Source organism: Sciurus vulgaris (genome assembly GCF_902686455.1).
Source record: "Sciurus vulgaris genome assembly, chromosome: 12".
Lineage (NCBI taxonomy): Eukaryota > Metazoa > Chordata > Mammalia > Rodentia > Sciuridae > Sciurus > Sciurus vulgaris.
Window position 1 is genome coordinate 104,540,112 of NC_136473.1, and position 23,031 is coordinate 104,563,142.

General features: G+C 43.5%; 1 protein-coding gene across 3 annotated transcripts in view; it reads right to left on the reverse strand.

Annotated features, from left to right (window-relative positions):
• PAPPA2 (pappalysin 2) overlaps window positions 1-23,031 on the reverse strand; it is a 515,818-nt gene that overhangs the window by 116,570 nt on the left and 376,217 nt on the right. For all 3 annotated transcript variants that reach the window (XM_079106960.1, XM_079106962.1, XM_079106961.1), the window contains 6 exons: window positions 20,438-20,559; window positions 16,769-17,258; window positions 13,812-13,940; window positions 8,064-8,155; window positions 3,788-3,981; window positions 1,870-2,016 (listed from right to left, as the gene is read on the reverse strand). In XM_079106960.1, coding sequence (XP_078963086.1) covers window positions 1,870-2,016; window positions 3,788-3,981; window positions 8,064-8,155; window positions 13,812-13,940; window positions 16,769-17,258; window positions 20,438-20,559 — 1,174 coding nt within the window. The remainder of the gene's footprint in view (window positions 1-1,869; window positions 2,017-3,787; window positions 3,982-8,063; window positions 8,156-13,811; window positions 13,941-16,768; window positions 17,259-20,437; window positions 20,560-23,031) is intronic.

Here is a 23,031-nt window from a genome sequence, read left to right on the forward strand (position 1 = left end):
AGCATTTGATAAAATTTGACTCTTCCTCAGAAAACCATAAAATATATATTAATAAGAGAAATTAAAGACTTAAATACCAAGGAATATATTAGAAGACTCAGTGTTTTAGGATGAAAACTCTTCCCAAATGGATTTATAGCTTTAATGAAATCTCAGTAAAAATTGCATTTGTTTTTTTCACATGTGCAAATTGATAAGTTCATTCCAAAATTTATATAAAATTCAAAGGACCAAGAAGAGCTTAAACAATCTGGAAGAAAATGAACAAATACCTAGAGCTTACATTATTAGATTTTAAGACTCATTACAATGTCCAGTACTAAAAATATATAGTATTTAAATGTACAATATTAGTGTAAAAACACTAATAGAAGAAAATATAGAATTAATGAAGTTCCACATCTATATGATCAATCGATTCATGACCAAGGTGACAGCATTGCACAGTGGGAAAAGAAACGTTTAATGTGAACAAGAAGGTTCTAGAACTACTGAGTCTCGGTGGGGGAAAGTGGCTTGATCCCTACCTCACACACACACAGAAATTCCAGATGAATCGTAGACATGAATATGAAAGACAATATGGGAAAGCAGATCTTTTGTGGTAGGCAAAGATTTATTACATTACATAAAATGCTTCAACCCTGCGGCAAAAGAAAAGACTGGACATCAGTAAGATTTAGAGTTTCAATTCTTCTAAAGATGTCATGAAGAACAAGATACAGTTCTCAAGCAGTGCTGGAAGATGTTAAAGAGCAGGGAACTTCAAAAGGGTTTATATGCAGAAAATTACAAAATATCATCTCAGCTAAGAAGAAAATGACACACAACCCAATAGAAAATTGAGCACAAGATCTGATCATGCCTTTCAGAAAGGAAAAAGGAAAAAGATATACAAATGGCCAGTATAAATAAAAAGGCTCCCAATCTCGTTACCCAGGCAATACAAAAGGAAACCATGGAGGGTTACTTTGACATACTCACCAGAAAGATTGCAATTAATACTTAGAATGCCAAGTATTGATGAAAAGGTGAGGTAATTAAAACACAAACCTCTGGTGGAAGTACAAAGTAGTACAACCACTGTGGGAAATTATTTGGGATTATCTACCAAAGCTGGCCTACCAATGATTGATCATTTCCAAATGTACCACTCAGTTTACACATGTTCACCAACAGAAGTATACAGAAAGGTTTCATAACAGAACAATTTGTAATAGGAAAAACTGAAAAATTAAGCGTGATGCAGGTATTCAATATATGAAGATAACCAACCATATAGATATTAGAACGGCGAAATATATTGCAAGTTCATACATCGGAAGGCAGCACTGCATTGAAAATGAACACTACCAGTAGGGCAAGCAGTTGGAATTAACCCCACAGGTGTTAGGTTGAATGAGAGAGACTTGGACCCAAGGGATATTGACAGTAAAGTTTTTCTAATTAAGTTAAAACAGGCAAAACTAATCAATAGTGATAGAAATAAAAGTAGTCAACACCCCTGTGGCCTAACAACAGACAAGGCCACAAGAGAGCTCAGTGTGGCCAGTGTCAGTGCCCTGCTTCTTGATCTGTGGGGTGGCCAGAGAGCAAGTTCCACTCTCCCAAATTCGCTGAGCTGTGTGTTTCTGATTTTTGCACTTTTCTGTGTGGATGCCATTTAATGCAGTGATCATGTGGCTAGAAATCCAAAATTCAAAAAGAGGTGAAAACAAATTCAAGATATGAACTCTTTGAGATAACAAAAGGAAATTTCCTGAAAAACATTTCAAATGCAAATTTTACACACACCTGCACTTGGGTGTGGATGTGCACACACGTGTACTCCTGCCTACAGCTCTCCCAGAAAGCACAGGAGCCACTTACTTTAAGCCAAACCTCATCCTCCTTCTCCAAGATGCCTTCTGGCTGCTCACTCCCTTCATCCTGAGGTTGTTTTCCATTGGTAACACAGGGGACCCAGCCAGGAAGGGAGTGCTGCTTGGGTGAATCTGGAAGGTGTGACGTGCAAATCTGAAAAGCAATTTCAACCACAAATTAACTGTGGAACGTGAGAGAGAAGTAAAGACAATGAAACTCTCCAGTGTAAAACCAAATTGTTTCTCTCCTCTTGGGTTCCTAATAATCCCATTATTGGCAGGAAAACTTTTCCCAGTGTAGAATTTCTCGATGTTCTCTGTTAGCCTCGAGATACAGCTTGCTAGGGTAGAAATGCATACATGACAACTCTCAATGCACTATCAGCCCAAGGATCTTGCCCAAAGAATAGTTCTGGAAGATTTCAGGTAACTGTTCCCAAGATCAGCCACTGAAGTCTTTCAGGAATAATGGTCAGGTCTTCACCATGCAGCAGCGACTGGCCCCAAGAGGGAGTGTGGGAATCATTGAGCATTTGGATGAATAAAGGAGGCAAGGAGCAGGACTCTGGGAAACTTCTCCCACTTCACTCAGGAAAGGCAGACAGGTTAGACTGAAAGCCACTTCAGGGAACTGTCACTAACTCAGAATCTTCCAGTTCCCTAACTTCCAGTCAATAGGCAAGGAAATCAAAGGAGAAAGATGGCCAATCAGGCATAGAGGGTGGCAAAAAAATCCTACTCGACTGATGAGATCCATTTCCCCTCACTTTCTTATTAACCAACTCCAGCTTTGCTCAAGTTTATCCAGTTCATAAATACTCAGGGTTCCTTTCCACTGGACTTGACTAAGTAGCCTAGATCTGACCAATGACCTGAGTGGAAGCCTATAGTGCTGAACTTCCAGGAAAGCTGCCAACTGCCCTGTAAATGGAAAGGCTCAGCTGGCGTGCACCCATTTCCCTTTGGCCCACTGTCTTCTTCTACTTAAAATGCCAACTTTATGCTGAGGGGAGCGGCAGCCACGATAAGAGGAGGAGGAAGAAAACTGCAAGCCAAGGACGGAAGATCTGGAATACACAGGCAACGGGGCCTCGAAGGTTCGCTGCAGAGATGGTTCCTCACGTGTGAAATGCAATGATTTTATCCTGGCCTGAAATGGATAGAGGACTCTCTCATTTCTGTGACAGGACTGTATTGCCCATCGTTAGGATGAATGGGAGTCTATTTGGCAATGGAAGCATCTAGAATGGTACCCAAGTGTCCAGAGCCTTTAATCTTCCTTTAGTATTCAACTATAATTCATAAATGTAAATACAGCATCTTAGAGTCTTCAGAGGATCTCCTATCTATTTAGGTGGATATCCATAAACTGTATACCTAAGGATTTTTTTTAGGATTTCTCCAATAATTATTATTATTATTGTTATTTAAATAAAAGTACATTTGATTTTTAATTCGTACTTTAATATGATTCTTATAATAAACCATTCAGTTAAATGCAACAGATACTAACATACTCATTGGGACCCTGAGAAGTTAAGTAACTTGCCACTACCCATTACCAGTAGTGTAACCCAGGCCCTCTGACTCCCTACTACTGCTCTCTATTCTTTTAAGATAAATTCTCCCAAACACAGAACCCAAATATAATTTCTGACATGGGTACTCAAGAGTAAAATTGGGAGATGCATATGTCTACCTTGGAATCAGAAACTCCCAGATGAAGCCAGGGAGGTTAAGTGGGATGAACCAAGGGGCGGGACTTCGTGGCTAATCTGGAATCTTTCCCTTAACATGTTCTGAGATCAGTGAGGACAAAAGTTGGGGTCAACATCTAGAATAAAATGTGAGTGCCTACTACGTATGTGGGAGCCTCACTTGGCAATTGTGCTCAGCCTTGACTCGGTTCATCTGGCTTCACTTACCATGGAATGAGGCTCTCCTGTCACCAGGGAGACAGGACACTTCTTCTTGTCCTCACGAGAGGAGTAAGCCTGGGTGGCCCACTGGTCCAAGTATCCTTCAGGAGTATGGAGGCCACAGTCTCTGAAGCCGGTTTCCTTCTCAAAAGGCTCACAAATCCCATCTCCCTCATACGTGTAGCAAAGGCTTGGCTCCCCTGCCAAGAAATAAGTAGGAGCCCGTGTTTTTATATTTCATGGGGAAAAAATTAACAGGAGAGTGTTTGCCACTCCCCCCTGGCCCACTGGGTCCTGTGATTGCCCCTTGACCTGGTACCACCCCAAACACACACACACCACCTCTCTGAGGAGGAAGGTCCCTTTGTCATCATGAGCATCCACCTCATGACAAAGTCACACAAAGGGTGAGAACGGGGAAGAAAGAACAGGCAGAACAAAAGCAGCTGTAAGGGGAGCGTGGGAAGAAATCTTAAGTTAAACGAAACACTTAGAGGAAGTTGGAGGGATAAGAGAAGTGCGAAAAAGAACAAAGAATTCCAGTAAATGGAACACTGCATTATATGTTCAGATCCCCTTTACAATCTTTGAAATATTAAGATATTTAAGGGGATTGTCCACGGGATTGTTTCCCGTGATCATTTTGTGGATGGTGCTTCTCTGACCAGGTAACTGCTCTGAACTAGAGACAGGGTGTTGTAAGGTTTTCTTTCTTGTAAGGTGTCGTAGGTTTTCTTTCTTTCATGTAAGATGACTTGTAAGGTGTCGTAGGTTTTCTTTCTTTCATGTAAAGTGACTTGTAAGGTGTTGTAGGTTTTCTTTCTTTCATGCGGAACAACCATGTGAGGTGTGCGTTTTCAGGGGAAGCCTGAGTCTCAGCCAGTCTAAGTGACCTGCCAAGGCACACTTGACCCCCGAGGCAGGTTCACTGGCTCTGGGTGCTCTGGCCAGTGAGAAGGGACTATGGGGAAGCAGAGCGAGCCCCCATGCACTGAGCCAGCTCTGCACTTGCTAGTGCGGTAACCTCCCCTGAGCGGAGAGTGTGGACCCCCCACAGACACGTGGGCTTGCTTTCTCAACAGGTAGAAAGCAGAGAAGCGATCACAAAGCCATCAATTAAGTTCTCTGGCACATGAACCAAGATACAGGATAAGTAATATTAACTGCACAGTTCTTATTTCTCGTATCTACCTAGAAGAGTGAGATACTAAAGTAAGATCAAGATTGAAAGGAAACTGACACCAGGGTGCATGTTCAGTAAGATCATTACTAAAACTCACTGTTCCTGAACCAGGCTTTGGTCCTTACCTCCTTACAGCATGCCCGTAGGGCTACTTGAGTGACTTGTCAGTGCCTCATCCCCTTGGTGACTCTATCTGTGCCCAGGACCAGACACTGTCCACAGGATGTGGTGCTGAGCCTATCTGGGGCTTCTCTCCTGTGTTCCATCAAACCTGTGACCAACTCCAGCCTCGCTCCAAAGTGCCTTTGGAGTCTTTCCCATGATGATTCCCCTCTTTCTCTTTATGGTAAACACACACACACACACACACACACACACACACACACACACACACACACACAATGTTTTCCTATTACAACCCTGTGACTGCTTTTTCTTGTCTATTGTTTTTTAACCACGGAATTAAGATTGTTGTCATGTTGTATTTTCAAATCTATATGAAAACAGCAGACTACTTTTAAAATATGTTTCCAATGGTTCCTTTGAATCTAATCTTTTGAAAAATGAATAAGACAGAACTATACACTAACATAAAATGATCTTATTATTCCCTGAAAAAGATGTCTAATGGTGGAACATACCACTTTAAGTTTACCCAGTAAATAATTTAAATGTAGTCTTAAATATAGTATTTAAGTATAGTTAAAATAATTTAGATATAGTCTTACTGGAGTTAAAGGCTAAAGAAATATGACTCAAACTTTATGGGATTTAATGCGATAGAAAAAGTAAAATCTGCTTTTAGGTTAAATATGACTCAAGCCACACTGAGGGAGGCAGTGTTTGGGGAATGTATGTTTATTTTCAATATGAGACCACTATGTGACTATCAAAAAGAAACGATGCAAACAGAGGTGGTATTAACAAATACTTGTGCACAGGGGGAGGAAATCAGCTCAGTGTATTCCGCGTGGCCAGACCACATCTGGAGTATTGGATTCCTTTCTGGGCATTGACCACACAAAGCATGCCAGCTTGGGGTAAGAGGGAAGGGTCTGGAAACCTAATCACATGAGGGGATGTTTGGGTTGGCAAGGAGAGTAATGAGGAGGTATTTGAAATATCTGAATGGTAGTCAAATAAAACAGGAAAAAAATGTATCCTCTGTAATCTCATAGCAAGGAAAACGCACTTGATTGAACACGAGGAAAGCTGAGTTCCAGGGCTGGCTCTGCAGAGGCCTTGTTGTGTGCCCTGGGATGAGTCACCTCAACGTTCTGAGCCTCAGTTTACAGAATGGAAAAGGGAAGAATTTTTTTTTTTTTTCGGCAGTGCTGGGGATTGAACCCAGGGCTTTGTGCTTGCGAGGCGAGCACTCTACCAACTGAGCTATATCCCCAGCCCAAGAAAAAAAGGGAAGAATTTTATAATAGTAAAGCTAAAGGGCATTCTTCACTGCTAGAATTATGTAAGTAAAAGCTAGGGGCATCTCCCTCAGGAATTGGTAGAGGGGTTTCTGCAAGAGAAGCTAGATGGTATCATGAACGGATCAGGTCTCTCTCAGACTCTTGCACGTGACAGGCACTGAATTCACGGTCCTCCTGAAGGCTTGGTACACTATGGACGTTTGTTTGCTGAACAAATGTTTGGATGGATGGATAGATGGACAGGTGGATGGTTACTGAGAGCCTATGATTTCGTTCTTGCTCAAGAGAGCAGAGGTATTTGTGTGTTCTATACAGTACCTGAAACCTTAACAAATTCTACACGATTAAAATCACAGCCTACCTCATCTTGAGATTTGAAGACACTGAAGTGTTCTTAAATGGACAGTGATTTAAAATAACTGACGCATGTTGTGCTCCGGAGATTCACTGCAACCAATGCCTCTGGGTTGGAAAATAATCTGCCCTGAAGAAACCTTCAATGGCAGCTTGCATCAGCTTTGGGAGAGTGGTGTCGATGGGTTCCCTAGCACTGAGGGTCCAGAGTCAGTCGCCTCACTGTGGTCTATTATCAGTGATTCTCCAGGACTGAAATGACATGCCCCTCAGTTATCCTTCTGAGGTTATCCTCTAAGCACAGACTCAGGGAGACGTCCTGCACTCTTTGTGGCTTGGAATGTTTTCCTACTCTATTTGTATGTATCCATGTAATTGTGCTACTTATCTGACATTTTAGTGTTACACATGAGGGCTAAAGAGAAATCCTTGGCAACATTAAGCCAGGAAGCACTAAAGTTTCATAGTGTGTTATAATTTTAATCTAGAAATGTCCCCTCAAAAGCTCATGTTTTGAGATCATGATCCCCAATGCAGGTAGGTTCAGAGTGAGGTTTTTTTTTAAGGCAATGATGAGAGCTATAACCTCATCAGTGGATTGATCCATTTTATTGATTAATAATTTGAATGGCCTACTGGGTGGTAACTGTAAGCAGGTGAGGCATGGCTGGAGGAAGTAGGTCACTGGGGGTGTGCCCTTGGGGACTGTGTCTTATGTGTCTGGCTCCTCATGTAAGCATGTGCACATGTGCTCTCTCTCTCTCTCTCCCTCTCTCTCTCTCTCTCTCTCTCTCTCTCTCTCTCTTCCTCTTGGCTGCAGTGAGCTGAGCTGATTTCCTCTTCTTCCTTGATGTTCAGTGTCACCTCACTCAGAGCAACAGAGTTGGAGTACTGTGGACTGAAAACACTAAAGTTGTGAGCCCAAAATAAACTTTTCCTCCTTTAAGCTGTTTTTATCAGCTAGTTTGGTCCCAGAAACAAAAATCTGACTAACATGGTTTAACTGAAATTCTAGAGCTGCATTCCCTTGGTTCAAATCCTGACTTTAAAACACTTCTTAGCAAATAAGCACACGCAAGTTTTTAAGCCATCTATGCCTCAGTTTACTTCCCTCATAACTATGCTACATGATAAATCATGTAGATAATACATGTGAAATACGCAGTGCCTGGGATACAATGGAAAAATCAAATGTTGTTGCTATAATTACTGTTAACATTAAGCTATATGTTACAGGATATCAGGGACTCACAAAAACTATACATTCGAACGCCTCCAAAAATAAGACGTGATTCCCACCGGGAACCCCTAAACTCACCCACACAGTTGAAGCCTTTCTCCAGCTGACATGCCCTTGAACAGCCATCTCCATTCAGCAGGTCTCCATCGTCACACTCCTCTCCCAGGTTCCTAGGAGTACACACAGATACACACGCAGATGCTTTTCTTGTTCTGTTACCATCATTTTAACTTCTTAAGTTTCCCCATTACACACTGAGAAGTGAAGGCTGGGTAAAGTAGAGCTAAGAGAATGGTTTTACAGAAAAAAACAAATAAATACATTCAAAGTGATACGATTTCAGCAAGATTGTTGATTGTTATGTCCGGTGGGTTGTGGAAATTCCTAGAAGTTAAGTAGCTCATGACTCAAAAACATCTAGAAGATTCCCATGAGAGTTCTGATTGTGTTTCTGATAGAGGATCTTGAACTTAGAAAAAGCTTACTAATCCCAGGATGAATAGTCCTAGAAATTACTCATTTGCAACCTTCAACTTGGCTGAATTTATTAGTTCCATCAGGCTATAAAATCAGCAGCACCGCTATACACTACCCGTCAATGATCTGAAATAGAAATCAAGAGAGCAATGCCATTTACGATAGTGACCAAAGGATAAAATACCTAGGAATACATTTAACCAAAGAGCTGAAAGTTCTCTACAATGAAAATTATAAAATGTGGATAAAAGAAATTGAAGCAAACACACACACACACACACACACACACACACGGAAAGACATCCTGTGTTCATGGATAGGAAGGATCAATATTGTTAACATGTCCATACTACCCAAAGAGATCTATGGATTCCAGAGAACTAGAAAAAAATACATCTTATAATTTATATGGAAACAAACACACACACACACACACACACACACACACACACATAACAAATAGCCAAAGAAATCTTAAGCTAAAGAACAAAGAAGGAGGCATAATACTTCAAAATTGTTCACAAAACAGCATGGTATTGGCATAAGACTGACACAGACCCACGGGACAGAACAGAGAGCCTAGAAGTCAACCCGCACGCCCAGTGCCAACTGACTTCCAAGAAAGGTGCTGACGTGCACTGGAGAAAGGACTTCTCAATAAGTGGCGCTGGAAACTGGACACCCCGGGCAGAAGAACGAAACTAGAGCCTTCTCCCCCACCAGTCATAAAGGTCAAGTCCAAATGGATTGAGGCTTAAATATAAGACACGAAACAAGAAGACATAAGGGAAACGCTTCAGGACATTGGAATGGGTGGCAATTTTTTGGACAAGACCTCAAAATCATAGGACACAAAAGCAAAAATAGAATAAAAGAAAAATGGTGTAGAGTAAATAAATCAAGCAACAGAGGGAAGAGACAACCTCTGGAATGAGAGAGAAGATCTGTCAAGGAGTTAATATCCAAAATAAATAACCTGATTAGAATGGTAATAGGCTTAAATAGACGTTTCTAAAAAGAAGACATACACATGGCCAAGTTATATGGAAAAATGCTCAACATCACTAATCACCAGGAAAATATGAAAACCACAATGTCCTCAGGCCGGTAAGATTGAGTATTATTAAACAAGGAAAAAAAAGACAAAAGATTAGTGCTGGTGAGGATGTGGAAAAAGGGAGCCCTTGCACAATGTTGGTGGAATGTAAATTAGCACACCTCTTAAGGAAAAAAAGTATGAAGGTTTCCCCCAAAATCAAACTGTCATCTGACCCAGCAAGCCCACTGCTGGGTATATGTCCAAAGGAAATGAAATCAGTATGCCAAAGAAACATCAGTATCACTACACTCACTGCAGCTCTATTGCAACAGCTGAGAAAAGCAAGCAAGCGAAGTGTCTACCAGCTGACCGGAGAATAAGGCAATGCAGTACATCCACACAAAGGAATACTCTTCAGTCGTAAAGAGAAATGGAATCCTGCTATTTGTAGTAACATGGATGGAACTAGAGATCACTGAGTAAAAGAAACCAGGCACAGAAGGATTAATGCTGCATAATCTCATTCATATGTGGAATCTAACATAGTTGATCTCATGGAATTTGAGAGTAGATGGTGGTTACTAGAGGCTGAGCAATGGAGAGGAGAGGGATGGTGAAAGGTCAATCAATTTACAGTCAGGAGTAAGAAGTTCTGGTGTGCTGCTGGCAGCGGGGTAACTATCAATAATAATCATGCATTCTGTATTCAAAAAGCAAGAAGAAAGGATTTCGAATGTTTTCACCATACAGAAATGATAAATATATGCTTAACCTAGCTTAAACACTACATGATGTATACATGTATGCAAGCATTACAGGGTATCCCATTAGTATGTATATTTTATTCTTTATGTATCAGTTTAAAATAAATTTAACTTTAAAAATTACTTGGCCATTAAAAACAAGAAAAGTTATTTTAATAACTCATAAATAAACTCAATAAGTTTATTTAAGGGGAGGAAAAAACCTACCAATGCCATGTGGATTGTTTTCTATTTATTTTCACCTAATATTTCCTTATATTTTCATTTCATTGCTTTTCTCTATCTAGATGCAGTTGTAAAAGTTGTGATTTTGCAGAACTCCAATATCTGGATTGTTTAATACCCAGAGACTTAGGTGGCCTCATTGCAGCTGTATCTTAGTCTAGGACATCTGTTGAAGAGTCAAGTTCCTGTTCTAACTCCTTACTACCACCTGGTGGCAACTACCATGTATTGCAAGGGAGAAACGGGGCTGAGAAAAGAAAAATGTCATTCTGGACCTCGAATGATGATACAACTCATAACTATATGGGGATTGAGGTGGGTGAATTAGTTTAGAGTGAGGGAAACATGAAGCATGTGTGACAAGAAGACACACGTGACTTGAGCTCTTATGAAAGAACAAAGATTTGGCTATTTTTTTGGGGGGGTGGGTACCAGGGATTAAACTTGGGGACACTCAACCACTGAGCCACATCCCCAGCCTTATTTTGTATTTTATTTAGAGACAGGGTCTCACTGAGTTGCTTAGCACTTGGTTTTTGCTGAGACTGGCTTTGAACTCAAGATCCTCCTGCCTCAGCCTCCAGAGCCACTGGGATTACAGTACACCACTGCACCTGGCCAAAGAAAGAACTCAGATTTGGCTATTGTAAATGGTTGCCATTTTTCTACTTGACTTCATCATGTCTACGGCAAGCACATATCTTAACTCATTAAAGTAAACTTTGTAATACAAAAGGGCTTTCAGACCCAGAAAATCAGTGGCTCTAACCATTATTCAAAATATATCCCATGGGGATGGATTAACGATTAAATAATTAGCTGTGAGAATGCTTTAAAATGAAATTGAAGTATAGGATGGATGGAGGAGTGTAATAATCATGTTTTAAATGGTGAACTTTTAAGTGAAGAAAGGATAAAAATAAGAAAAGAAATTAAGGAAACTGTACACTCTTTTGCTACATGAAGAATGGCATTCCATGGAAAGAGGCTACACTAGGGACCTAATCAGAGGTGTAGTCTCTGGGAAGTCTCCAAAATCTGTGCACCTCAATCTGCTCATCTAGGAGAGAGGATTGACCCACATCCAATTTCTCCACATGATGTCTAGTACACAGTCTTGGAGGGCAGTACTTACATGTTTGTTTTGAAGATAATCTATGCATATTGTGTATCATCTTGTGCAGTGCGACCCAATAGAAATACTATGAAAGTCACACATACAATTTTTAAATTTTTAGTAGCCACAAAGAGTAAAAGCATGTAAATTAGTTTTAGTTATATTACATCCAATCTAACATATCTAAATGTAATCATTTCAATATGTAATCGGCATAAAATTATTAAGGTATGCTACATCCTTTTTTACATCCTAAGCCTTTGAAATCTAGTTTTTCACTTATGACATATCTCAATTTAAATACTTGATCTTTTATGTAAAATTCATAAAATATATAGTCGGAAAAGTAGATTCACCCACCCAAGTTATTCAAGCTTTTAAATTATACTTAAAGGTTTTCCAATAACTGAATTGAGTTTCAGTTTTTAAACTAAATTACATAAAGTGAAATAAAATCGAACATTCAGTTTCTTAGTTGCATTTGCCACATTTCACAGTCCCGGGAGCCACACACAGCTGGCAGCTTCCGTGCTGGAAACACACACTGAGGGATCAACTTCTGAGGGACTGCTCCAGATTCCAAGGGCCTTGCTGTGCCTGTTTTGACAGCCTTGTTGACAAGTGATACCAGGTGGGTGGAACGATCTGTCTGGCTCCTGTCTGATTTACATGTGATGGGCGTTTCCAGCTGAGGCAGAGCTGGAATTCAGTGACATCTTCTCATTGGGCAACACAGTAGTCCTTCCTCCACACAGAGGGGGTGCAGGCGCAGAGTGAAAAGTACATTCCTTGTGACAAGGAACTTGTGAGACCCAGCAGCCAAAAAGTGCCACCTCCGTAGAAGCTGCTTCAAGGCACAGGAGCAAACGTGAACACATAAAGTTAGGAAGAGGACCCGCACACCTTCCTGCCCCTTGACACCTGGCAAACATGATATCCTGGGGCCTCAAGGTGATGGACCTTCACAGGCACTATAACTTAGGGCAGAGTGTTTTGTTCAAGGAGGACTCTGTCCGTGGGGCAGTGGGAACGCAGCCGCCCAGCCACCTCGGCCTGTGGGCTGCAGACCTGAAATGAGGCAGCCGGAACATGGACGCCAATGGCGACAGCCAGTCTCACTCTGCATGCATGGGAAGTGTCCCCAGGGAGAAGCTGGGGAGACGATGCAGGCTGAGGTGGGAGAGGCAGCTCACTGGCAAGGTTTGTGTAATGAAGTGACCTCATTTGCTTCCACGTCTGAAAGAGGTCAGGGAACATTTAGTGTTTACACTTGTATGCAAAGGAGTAAACTTAAACTACAGCTTACGGATCTCAGCAGACTGAGGAGATAAACAATGTCCAGAGAGTGCTAAATGACGGAATGGAATCTCAGAATCGATTCCCATTAGGGCTTCAAGATACATTTTCACCTGGTTTGGGAAATTAAGAATAGGCCACCTTAATAGAATGCAGACTCTAAGATAAATCATAGTAACTGGCCTGCCAGACTCCTACTCCCAGATGATTTACATAACTAACAACCTAGGCTATATGCACATTAAGGATAGGCTGATATAGAGTGAACAACTGCCCTGCATTTCCTGGGACTGGAGATTGTTCAGTGCTAAAGCTGGAAAAGTCCTAGGAAAACAGAATGAATTAGTTCCCAAGGTTGATATTGCAGGACAACAGGAAAGGAACATGGTATGTTAAGAAACAGAAGGGGTAGGTTCTGTTGTTACGTTGGTAATGTTCAGAGAAAGGCTGGAAATTACATTTTAATTAGCTCTTTCAGGGGTCAAATGAGCAACTGACTTAAATCACATATCCAGTTGGCAAAACGAAAACCATACAGCTAGTTGTTAGGAGAAAGCAGGCCCTTGGTCCAAGAGATATCCTCTTTCCTTATCATTTGACATGTAGTTTTCTGCATAAATTCCTTTCCTGAATAAGTGCACACAGTTATTTACTGAGACCTTAAGGGGAGCCCTGGAGGATCAGCTCCAATATCCCCATACTCTAGGATGAGCTCTAAACAGAAGTAAGGAGATATCAGTGACTTCTCAAGCTCACTCCAGGTCCCAGATTTTGTCATTTCAACACTAGACCCACCCAGTGCCTTGTCCCTACATTTCCAAACAAGTCACACTCAAACCGGAATCTGAACCCTTGGTTAGGGTGCATCGGAGACCTCGCTCACTCATTCCCACACACACAATACTCACCCTGCCACCTTCCCATCTCCACAGTAAGGAGCGCCGTGGATGTGGTACAGAGGAGGCGAAGCTTCTCCCACTTCTGATCCAGCTTCAGCTTGAACTTGGTACTGATACATCTGCCCAGGCATAACCTCCCTGTGGAAACCAATGGATTGGTGACCATGACCTCCTCAAAGTGGGTCCTTTGAAGATAGTTTTTAGGAATTTAAGGAAATGTTATGGGGAACATAAGTATTAAACACACCACATTGTCTGAAATGAAGATCAGGCAAAGGCGTACAAAGCAGCAAAATGCTTGAATCCACATTTATTTCTATATTCCCTTAATATTTATATAGTGGTTGTGCAATAAGTGCTTGGTAAATTAACACTAAAGGTAACTATCCCAGACAATATAGTAAGAGGGTACCTCAAGCGTGTTTTAACCAAGTCAAAATGAAACAACCATTGGAAAACCAGTGTTCTGTATCTTCAAAGTAATCAGCCTAGAGAGGAAAGCTTAGGTATGTGGGCTCAGCTGAGGCCTTTCTTGGGTCTGGGGATTATAGTTCTCTTAGCTCTCAAGGGAATGCTTGTTTCCCTTAGGGGTAAGAGCAACTATCTCAGTGAAGAAGATAAAGACACCTCTCATCACCATTTGGGGGAGGCAAAAATTCATTGTTAGAAAAGAATTAAATTATTATCTGCAATACCAGAACATAGCCGAAGCAGTTGACATGAGAGACTGAAGGAGTTTCTCAGACTACAGAGCCCAAGTGCACTTATCAGGTGGTGAAAGTGAGAGGCAGGGGACTGAGAAGGGGGAAAGTTCTGGAAGGGAGCTTCTGGTTCCAAAGACAAAGTCTGCCTTCATCTCTATTTTGCCCAGTGCTTTCCCTGATTGGAAATCTATCACCAAAGTCAAGGAGGGAACTACCTAGGAAGACAGGAGGATCTCAGGACTGCTGGGGCTGCCAACCCTCTTTAACTCAACCACAAAGGTTTCCTGCCCTCACCCGATGTGGCAACAGCAAACAGGGAATGTCTTTGGATTTCAAATATACATTTAGAAACCTCTGTACTGGTTTTTAGAAACTTTAATAGAAAAGACACCTAAATGTTAAAGACTTTTAATTTTCCAAATTAGCTTTCCTTTGTGGGGACAGAGGAGCTACTCTCTCATGAGAGTGCCAGAGAGTTTTAAAGCAAAGCCAATTTTACTGGATATTCTAATCAATGCCGACATTTTCCCTTTACAGGGTGTTTTGTTGGATTTCTTGTCTGACCATGCATAAAAGTCAGATGCTGTTCTGTGGCCGGGAAAAGGATGGATGGCAAGGCAGGCATGTGTTCAGGGTTGGTGGGGGGGAACTTGGCAGTAGGCCTTCAGTGCTTATAAAAGGCAGTTTATAAAAGGCAGTGCTGAGGAAAGAGGATGGAAATGCGATTCAGTTGGGAAATCAAATTTAAATCCAGTCTACCATTCAGTAGTTTGCCAACCAAATTGAAGTTCAGCCTCAGTTTCTGTCTATAAAATGGGATGTCACTGGCCTTAAACACTGCGTGCACGAGGACCTCATTAGATAAGGAATATCATGTTAACTGCCTTGTTAGAGAAGCTCATAAAATGATAGTTTTCTTTTCAAATATACCTCCGATGTGTCTAAATGTCTTCCAATTGGCAATAGATATTTCATCATTTCACCATCTTTGAGTTCTAATTAAAGAGCAAATGTGGGAAGAAACGTGTATCGGAGCTCAAGATGGACATTTTCTCTACATTTTGTAGCTGTGGTAGTCTGCCAAAGGCCAGCCCATGCAGGATGCCCCCGGTGAAGGTGAGAGTCTACTCTGCCAGTCCTGGAATCGGGAGTTGTCCACATGGCTCACTTGGGCTGGTGGAGCTTTGTCTTGAACAACATGAAGTGGAGATCGGAGAAGGGCAGGCCACATGGGACTTGCCCTCCCTGCTGCTGGGAACTCTTCCACCGCCATGAGACGCAGCCCAGGCTGGGACTTGAGAGACCAGGGGGAAAGAGGCCCTCATCTTCCCAGCATGCCAGCTGTCTCTGCTGAGGCTTCCAACGTGAGCATGAGGTCATCCCAGGCCACCCAGCTCCAGCCAAGTCCGTCCAGACGAGAACACCCAGCCCACCCATAGCATTGTGAGAAGTGATGCTAACTGTTCTAAGCCACTGCGCTTGTGATGATTTCTAATGCGGCAAAAACCAATGTAGCACCTCTGATAAAACTTTGTTTTACCCTTGTTCTGTCCTCAGGGCAATCTCTGAGGAATTATGAGGTGGAGGGAATTTGCCTTTGGAGATACCAGTCTCCAAGTGTGGACGCTGAATTCTTTGTAGGTGATCACCTTATCTGCATCTGTGTCCCCAGGACTGAGCAGACCGTGCCAGGAACACAGTAGAACTCACTAAGCAAGGAAGAAAGAACAGAAATAAGAGGAAGGAGACTCAGAAGAGAAGGGAAGAAGAAAGAGAGAGGGAGGGATGAGAAAAGGGGGAAAGAATGAGACAGATTAAGAGTGAGTCATGAGGCAGACTTCAGTGTCTGCAGGGCCTGTCGCCTGAGCTGTAGCAGAGTGGACTGTAACTTCTGAATTTCATGGCAGATTGGTAGAAAGCTACAGCAAGAATCAGAAAGCAAATTGTCACAGGACGGAAGAATCTGATTCTGATGAACTTGCTTTTGGCCAGCACATTCAGTCCAACTGAAAGACCTCATCTACTAACCTCCTTTTCCTTTCATCATAATCATGACCTCGGAACACCTGCTTGTCTCTTTCTGGGAAATATTTTTCTCCTTCTCAGACATGCCACTTGAGAATAAAATCCTCCCTAAGATTCTCAACATTTCTCCAAGTAAAGGCATTTCAGAAGATTAAAAAGTGGAAATAGAGGGAACCAAATTGACCCCCAAGGTTGAGGAAGCCCATGGTCGGAAGAAGGCCTCGCTACCCAACTCACGTGTCTGTGAACTTCCTGCGAGGGTGTGTCACCACCATGGGCAAGCCGCTGGCAAAGGGGGGCTCCCGGAGAACCTGGTACCTCACAGGCCTGCAGCCAGAGCACAGGGGGCTGTGGGGCTGGGAGGTCAGGAGGGCTGCATCAATCTCCATCCGCTCATCGAAGGTGTAAACTTTCACCCCTGAGACCTTCCCAGCCACGTGCAGTTTGATGGTGAGTGGGGTATCACAGAACGTGTCTAAGGGACCCAGGTGCACAGACTCCTGGTGTTCCAGCAAGATCTCTGTGTCGAAGAGTGCCTGGGAGGAGTCCATAGAGAGGTAAGTGACCCAGAGGGTGAGGGTGTCGGCTTGGACCGGGTGTTGGAAGAGCAACTCCAGGCTACAGCCTTCTGTGGGGCAGGGCACCGTCATGTTCATATGGTACAGGTGGAGCTCCGGACTCCAGGCCTGCAAGCTGGGCTCACAAGGCTGATCCACGTCAGGAGGCCCTGTGGGACAGCAGCAGAGAGATGCATCAGGAACTGCCATTAAAATCGGAAAATGGGCTGAGGTTGTGGCTCAGTGGTAGAGCACTTGCCGAGCAAGTGTAAGGCACTGGGTTCGACTCTCAGCACCACATAGAAATAAATAAATAAATAAATAAATAAATAAATAAATAAATAAATAAATAAATACATAAAGTCCATTGACAACTAAAAAATCATCTTAAAAATCTGAAAATGACCCAGAATACCCCAATACTAATAAAAATAAAATAATTTAATCTGAAAATGAATGAGTAGCCCATATCAGCTGCCAGAATGAGGAGAGCAGAGAGACTGGAATTCCTAGGAAGTTCATCCACTTAGCAGGTTGTATCTTAAGGACTTCTAAGGGCATAGTGTAACAGTAAAAGGAATAATGCTTTTGTCACCCTGTCACCTCCACGTGGTGTCCTTTAACTAAAGAATGCATCAGGGACCTGGGAATGAGACAATCAGATCCCAGGTGGAACCCTGAGGCTGCTGCAGAAAGGTAAAGTTATGTCTTCCAGAAATCCTTGGGGAGAGGAGAATCGTGTACTTAGTTCATTAATAACTGATGATAAATTAGTGCTTCTGAAGCCCAAGGTTAATTTTGGTTTGTCACCACACCCTCCGCAGTGTACTTCACAAGACTTCTCCCATTCCCTAGAAGCCCCCCGTGGCACCTCAGCACCTCGAGTGCAGGCCGGACTTTAAAGCCATGCGTTGGATTCCCCTTTGAGGGCAGGTGCCTGTGAGCAGGTGGGGACTGCGGGGAGGAAACGGGAGCAGGTGATTCTGGGGAGACAGGGAGACAGAACCACGGGAAATGTGATGGTGTAAAATAGAAGGTAACCAGGTCAGCCCTGGAAATAGTCCATCCAAAGGGGCTTTCTTTCATAGCCCGTGAGGGAGATGAAGAGAACGTGTAGGACTAGAGATCAGCCAAGCTGGGCTCTAACGGGCCCTGGGTCCTCAGCTTGGCAGCCATGGTAGGCACAGTGTTTTAAGCTTGGATTTGCTTGTTTACAAAACAAACACTAATATTTAACTGCTGCCCTACTAGGTCTGTATGATATTTGATAGAAATGAAGTATTCCCATTTGCAAAAGTAGAATTATTTAGTCCTTCAGAATTTGTAAATAAAGAATAGGCCGAAGCCTGGCATGAATAAGTTCAAGTGTGTGTGTGTGTGTGTGTGTGTGTGTGTGTGTGTGATGATGATCCTTACTGTTTTTTGGCAACATGATGAGTTGATTGATTGAATCATTAAAACCATGTTTTGCATGTACACTTGGTGCCAATCTTGGTACTAGAGAGAGAGTAATGAACCAGAGTGAGGATGGTCTGACCTTCATACATCTCCCCATGGGTGATGGGTGTAACCATGATTGGATAAAAGGACATAAAGTGTAACTTCAACTACTAATGGCATCTTTGAAGAAAAATGAAGGACTATAAAGGAATAGAGAATTATGGGGGGATGGGAGCTACTTTAGATTATGAAGCCAGAGAAGTTTTGACCAAGAAGATGATAATTAAGAAAGGCATACACTAGATTCAATTCTCTGTTCCCTCTAGCATTTAGAAAGTAAATGGTTGTCAAGAAGGGCTAGGTAAGTGCCAGTGAGTACATTTTGTGCCTGCATTAAATACAAGTGTTTGTACCTGCTCTGTTGGGGGTTCGATTACTTTCACTGCATGTGTTTTGAATATGATAAGTGTCCTTCACCCTTTCAAAGCAAAGGAAGACCAGTTTTAACTCATCCTAAGTTTCCAGGGCTTATCTCAAATGCCAGCAAAGCAAAGGCCTTGAAAGCCAACCCAGGGTGGCCCTGCCTGTCAGAAGCTCTTTATTATGATTTCATATTAAAGGTGTAAAAGAGGCTCTCAAACCTGACCTGGTTTGCCTGAAGATATAAGAATTAGGACCCAGAACTTCAAATCCTTTCACCTATACCAGATAACTTAGAACTCTTTCAAAAATTGAAATGAAAAAAATTCTGAGTCAAGGAGTCAGACAGGTATAAAAGTCCCAGACCAGATCTGTTCTCCACAGGAAGTGTCCTTCTGCAAAGGGCCAGACTTTAAATGAGGCTATTGGAACAAATTCTACATTGGCTTCCCATACTCCTGTGAAATCTCTCATCTGAGAAAAGCTGCACAATCCATCCTGCGTGCATCTGCCGCCAGTTTTCTCCTTGAGGCTCTGTCACTTGGGTAACTGGGAGCCTAAGATGACTTCATGCAGATACTCTGAGGTCACTGTCCTTTATTTCTTGTCACAATCAAGACTGAAAATTAATTCAAATTGACCATGACTCACACATCTTACTGGGGACTTTTTTTGGGGTCTTAAGAATTATAGGGGCAGGGAAGCAAAGACAAAAGATAATGATGAAGCACGTGCTGCAGATGATGGAAGACTTCAAGCCAATCCATCAGGAGGTGCCAAAAGTCACGTCAACAGCATTTTCTGGCCTGGAACTGGAAAATGACCCAGGCTAAAATTTGTCTTTGGAGCCCTGATCTGCATATGTGAGTGAGTATGTGACTGAGAAGCTGGAGGAGGGACAGGAAAAGAGATAACAAAAAACATCTCTCTCAGACAGCTCAGCTCGTGTCCAAAGCACAACAAGTACCAGTGATTAATAGACTCATAAAACAGCGTAGATGAGAACGATCAGTGTGGAACACCTAGTCCAACCTACCCCCACCCCGGCCGCCAGGCTAGGCCGCTAGTTCCCAGCAACGTGTTCCCTGTCAGTCTCCTGAAACCGAGGAGGAAGAGATCAGCTTACGCTGCCACTGCCGTGTGGCAAGGCTGCTCCAGTGGGCATATGGAGCACCACTGGCCTGTCCCACCCTGAAGTTGCCCCTGAGTTCAGCAGAATTCTCTGTCCCTGTCCGCTGTATGTTGATCTCTGCTTTATCACAGCCATCGGCCTCCGCGATGTGGGCATAGGAGACCTTTGGCACACAGATGCACCAGGCAGTCCTTCTAAGGCCCTGGAGACACCCAGCGAGAGACACATTCACACACACACACACACACACACACACACACACACTCATTCACTCACCGCCTTCCTCACCATGGCACTGCTCCACCCTTCCTTTACCCCCAGCCCCTTTGTGCAACTTGAAAAGCCATGGTACTTTACCCACAGCCTCCTCTGGGGTCCAGTAACCTGAGGAATCGCACACTCTCCGGGAGGAAGCCCTGTGCACGTACTGACCGAAGGTCCCATCTTCAGTGCAGGCGCCACACACACTGCCCGGGGCCCTGGGGAGAGGAAGCCGTGTGTGAAGGTGGGGCATCCATCCACTGAGCCGGGGCAAGAAACTAAGGAGGCCTGGGGGAAGGGGCTGGTGCTGCACAGGGAGGCCCGGAGGGTGACGGAAGCACAACTGATTTTCCACTCACTTCCTCCCATACAGACCTCGACGTTGCAAAATTCACAAAACATCTCCAGGTCATGAAGGAGAAAAGTTAAGTCATAAAGGAGGCCTGTGGAATGTAAGTGGGTAGCTTCTGTCTTGGGAACAGTAAATACGAAACAATTACAATCTGATTGACATAAAACTTCTTTCTGTACTGACTCTCGAAGTTATAGAGACCCCTTGAATTTTCCCCACTAAAACAAACAGTAATTTCCAGAGTAACCTTATTATTTATACACATTCTCCTGTTTTAAACTCCCTATTTCAATTACATACATAAAACAAAAATCTGTGAAGTATGTCCTCACGTCTCCACGGCCTTTGAGGACATATCTGAACCAAGGTCCCACGCGAGGCAGCTCCAGCCTCCTTGCTGCAGTTCCTTCAGGAACTTTGTATTTCTGTCCCAATGAATATCATTCTTCCACAAAGACACGGCTCCATGAAACCCACTGTCCTCCCAGCTGCCTCATGGCCTTTCCGAGTACCTCTGTCTAGCACACTCCTATTCTTCGGGGGAGGGGGGGTTCTAACACAGCCTTTGTGTGAGGTACACACAGGCTGCCTCCTCTGAGTGGCCTGCTCTCCCTCTGTGCACCCACTGCACCAGCTGGTTCCTGCCAGCTGGTTCCTGGTGCTGAGAATTTCTACACATGCTCCTTCCTTTGTCGGTGAGCAGGTCCTGACCTATTCTCTTCCCATCCCCAGAAGTCAGCACAGGGACCAGACTCAGTCGTTTTTGGAAGTGCTTGTCTTACCGATGTCCATGAAATAATTACTCTTGGTTAATGATTAAATTCTAGCACTGTATTTGGGGTAAGCAGAAGAGGTGGAGATAATAAAAGCTGAATAACAAAAGGAAATCATGTGATAAGGCCTGTCTTTTGCACTGGGAATGCTTTTAGAAGCCCAGTTGTGAACAACACATCTGAAATACAGGCACTGAATCAGGAACACTCAATAGGTAACCTATTAATAGCATATATTAATGTCCTATTAACATCTTACAATGTGCTAGAGAAACATATTGTTAAACAAAGGGCATAATTATGACAGTAACTCCCACTTATTAAATGCCTCACATACCTGGCCTTGTGCCACATGTACTTACCAGAAATGATTTCTAATCCCTGTAATAACCCTGTTTGTAAGTGAGAAGATTCAGGTTTAGGAAGGTTAAGTAAATTGCCCAAGGTCACAAGTTCCTTAATTCCTTCGAGCAAGAGCAAGTTCCCAAACACCGTCTAGGGTCTGGTGCTTTGGCAACGAAGAGGTGTGGCGAGGGCCCTGCGGCTCTGAGCAGCGCTCGCTCCTAACGCAGATGCAGTTCCAAACCACACGTCCCTGATGCACTTGGCCCTTCCGGGAGCTGCTCCTAGTGCGTAGCCGGGGCTCCTTTCTGACATAAGGATTCCAAATACCTACTGGGGTGGAGTAAACATAACTCCAGGCATGACACAAATCCCCGGGCATGTGACGCGAGTTCCCCCAACAGGCGTGCTGGGAGGCCTCGAAGCTAGCCCACCTAGCTGAGGAGAGGAAGCAAATTGCACTCCTTTCTGCCAACAGGCTCTCAGCACGCCAGTTCTGATGTCTGCTTTATCGTAACGCTTGTACCAGAGAGAGAATTGAAAGATTAAATTGTTTACACGTGTTACATAAACTGATGTAAAACTCCGGTTTGCGCGTACCCACAGAGGACTTACTGTTCAGCCCGTCCAACTGAGGCTGCACAAGGTCACACTCGCAGGAGGATGATTCTGAGACGCATCGCATAGATGTGAGCTGAATCACCGAAAGCAGCCTGGGAAGCCTGGTTTCTGATGGCAGTGCAGACTGCTTGGTAGGGTTGTGAGGTCTGGCTGATGTCATGCACTGAGTGTGGATCAAGGTATCATGGACAAGGCCAAGATCCCAGGAGGCTGAGAGTGTCACTGACAAAGGCCTCAGCAGCTCTCTCCCCTCATCTCTCCCTGTCCTCTCCCCAGGCCTCAGTGGAGCGCCAGGGATGGCCAGCTCCATAGCTGGGCCCTGACACCCGGCGGGGAAGTGTGGCACAGGATGCAGAGAGATCATCCATTCATGTCCCTCATCCCCGAATTTGCAGTGGACTCCCCCAGTTGACCTCCATTTAGTTGCAGGGTCTCAGACTGGTCATGTGTGTTTCTCTAAGCCTCAGATTTCTTACCTTTTTCAAGCAGGAGTTGAGCCCACCACAAGGACTACATAGGACAAGGGCAGGAAAACAGCCACACACTGCTTCTCCCATCCCCCCCAGCAGACATCATTCTTTTTCCAAGTGTTTTCTGCTTTG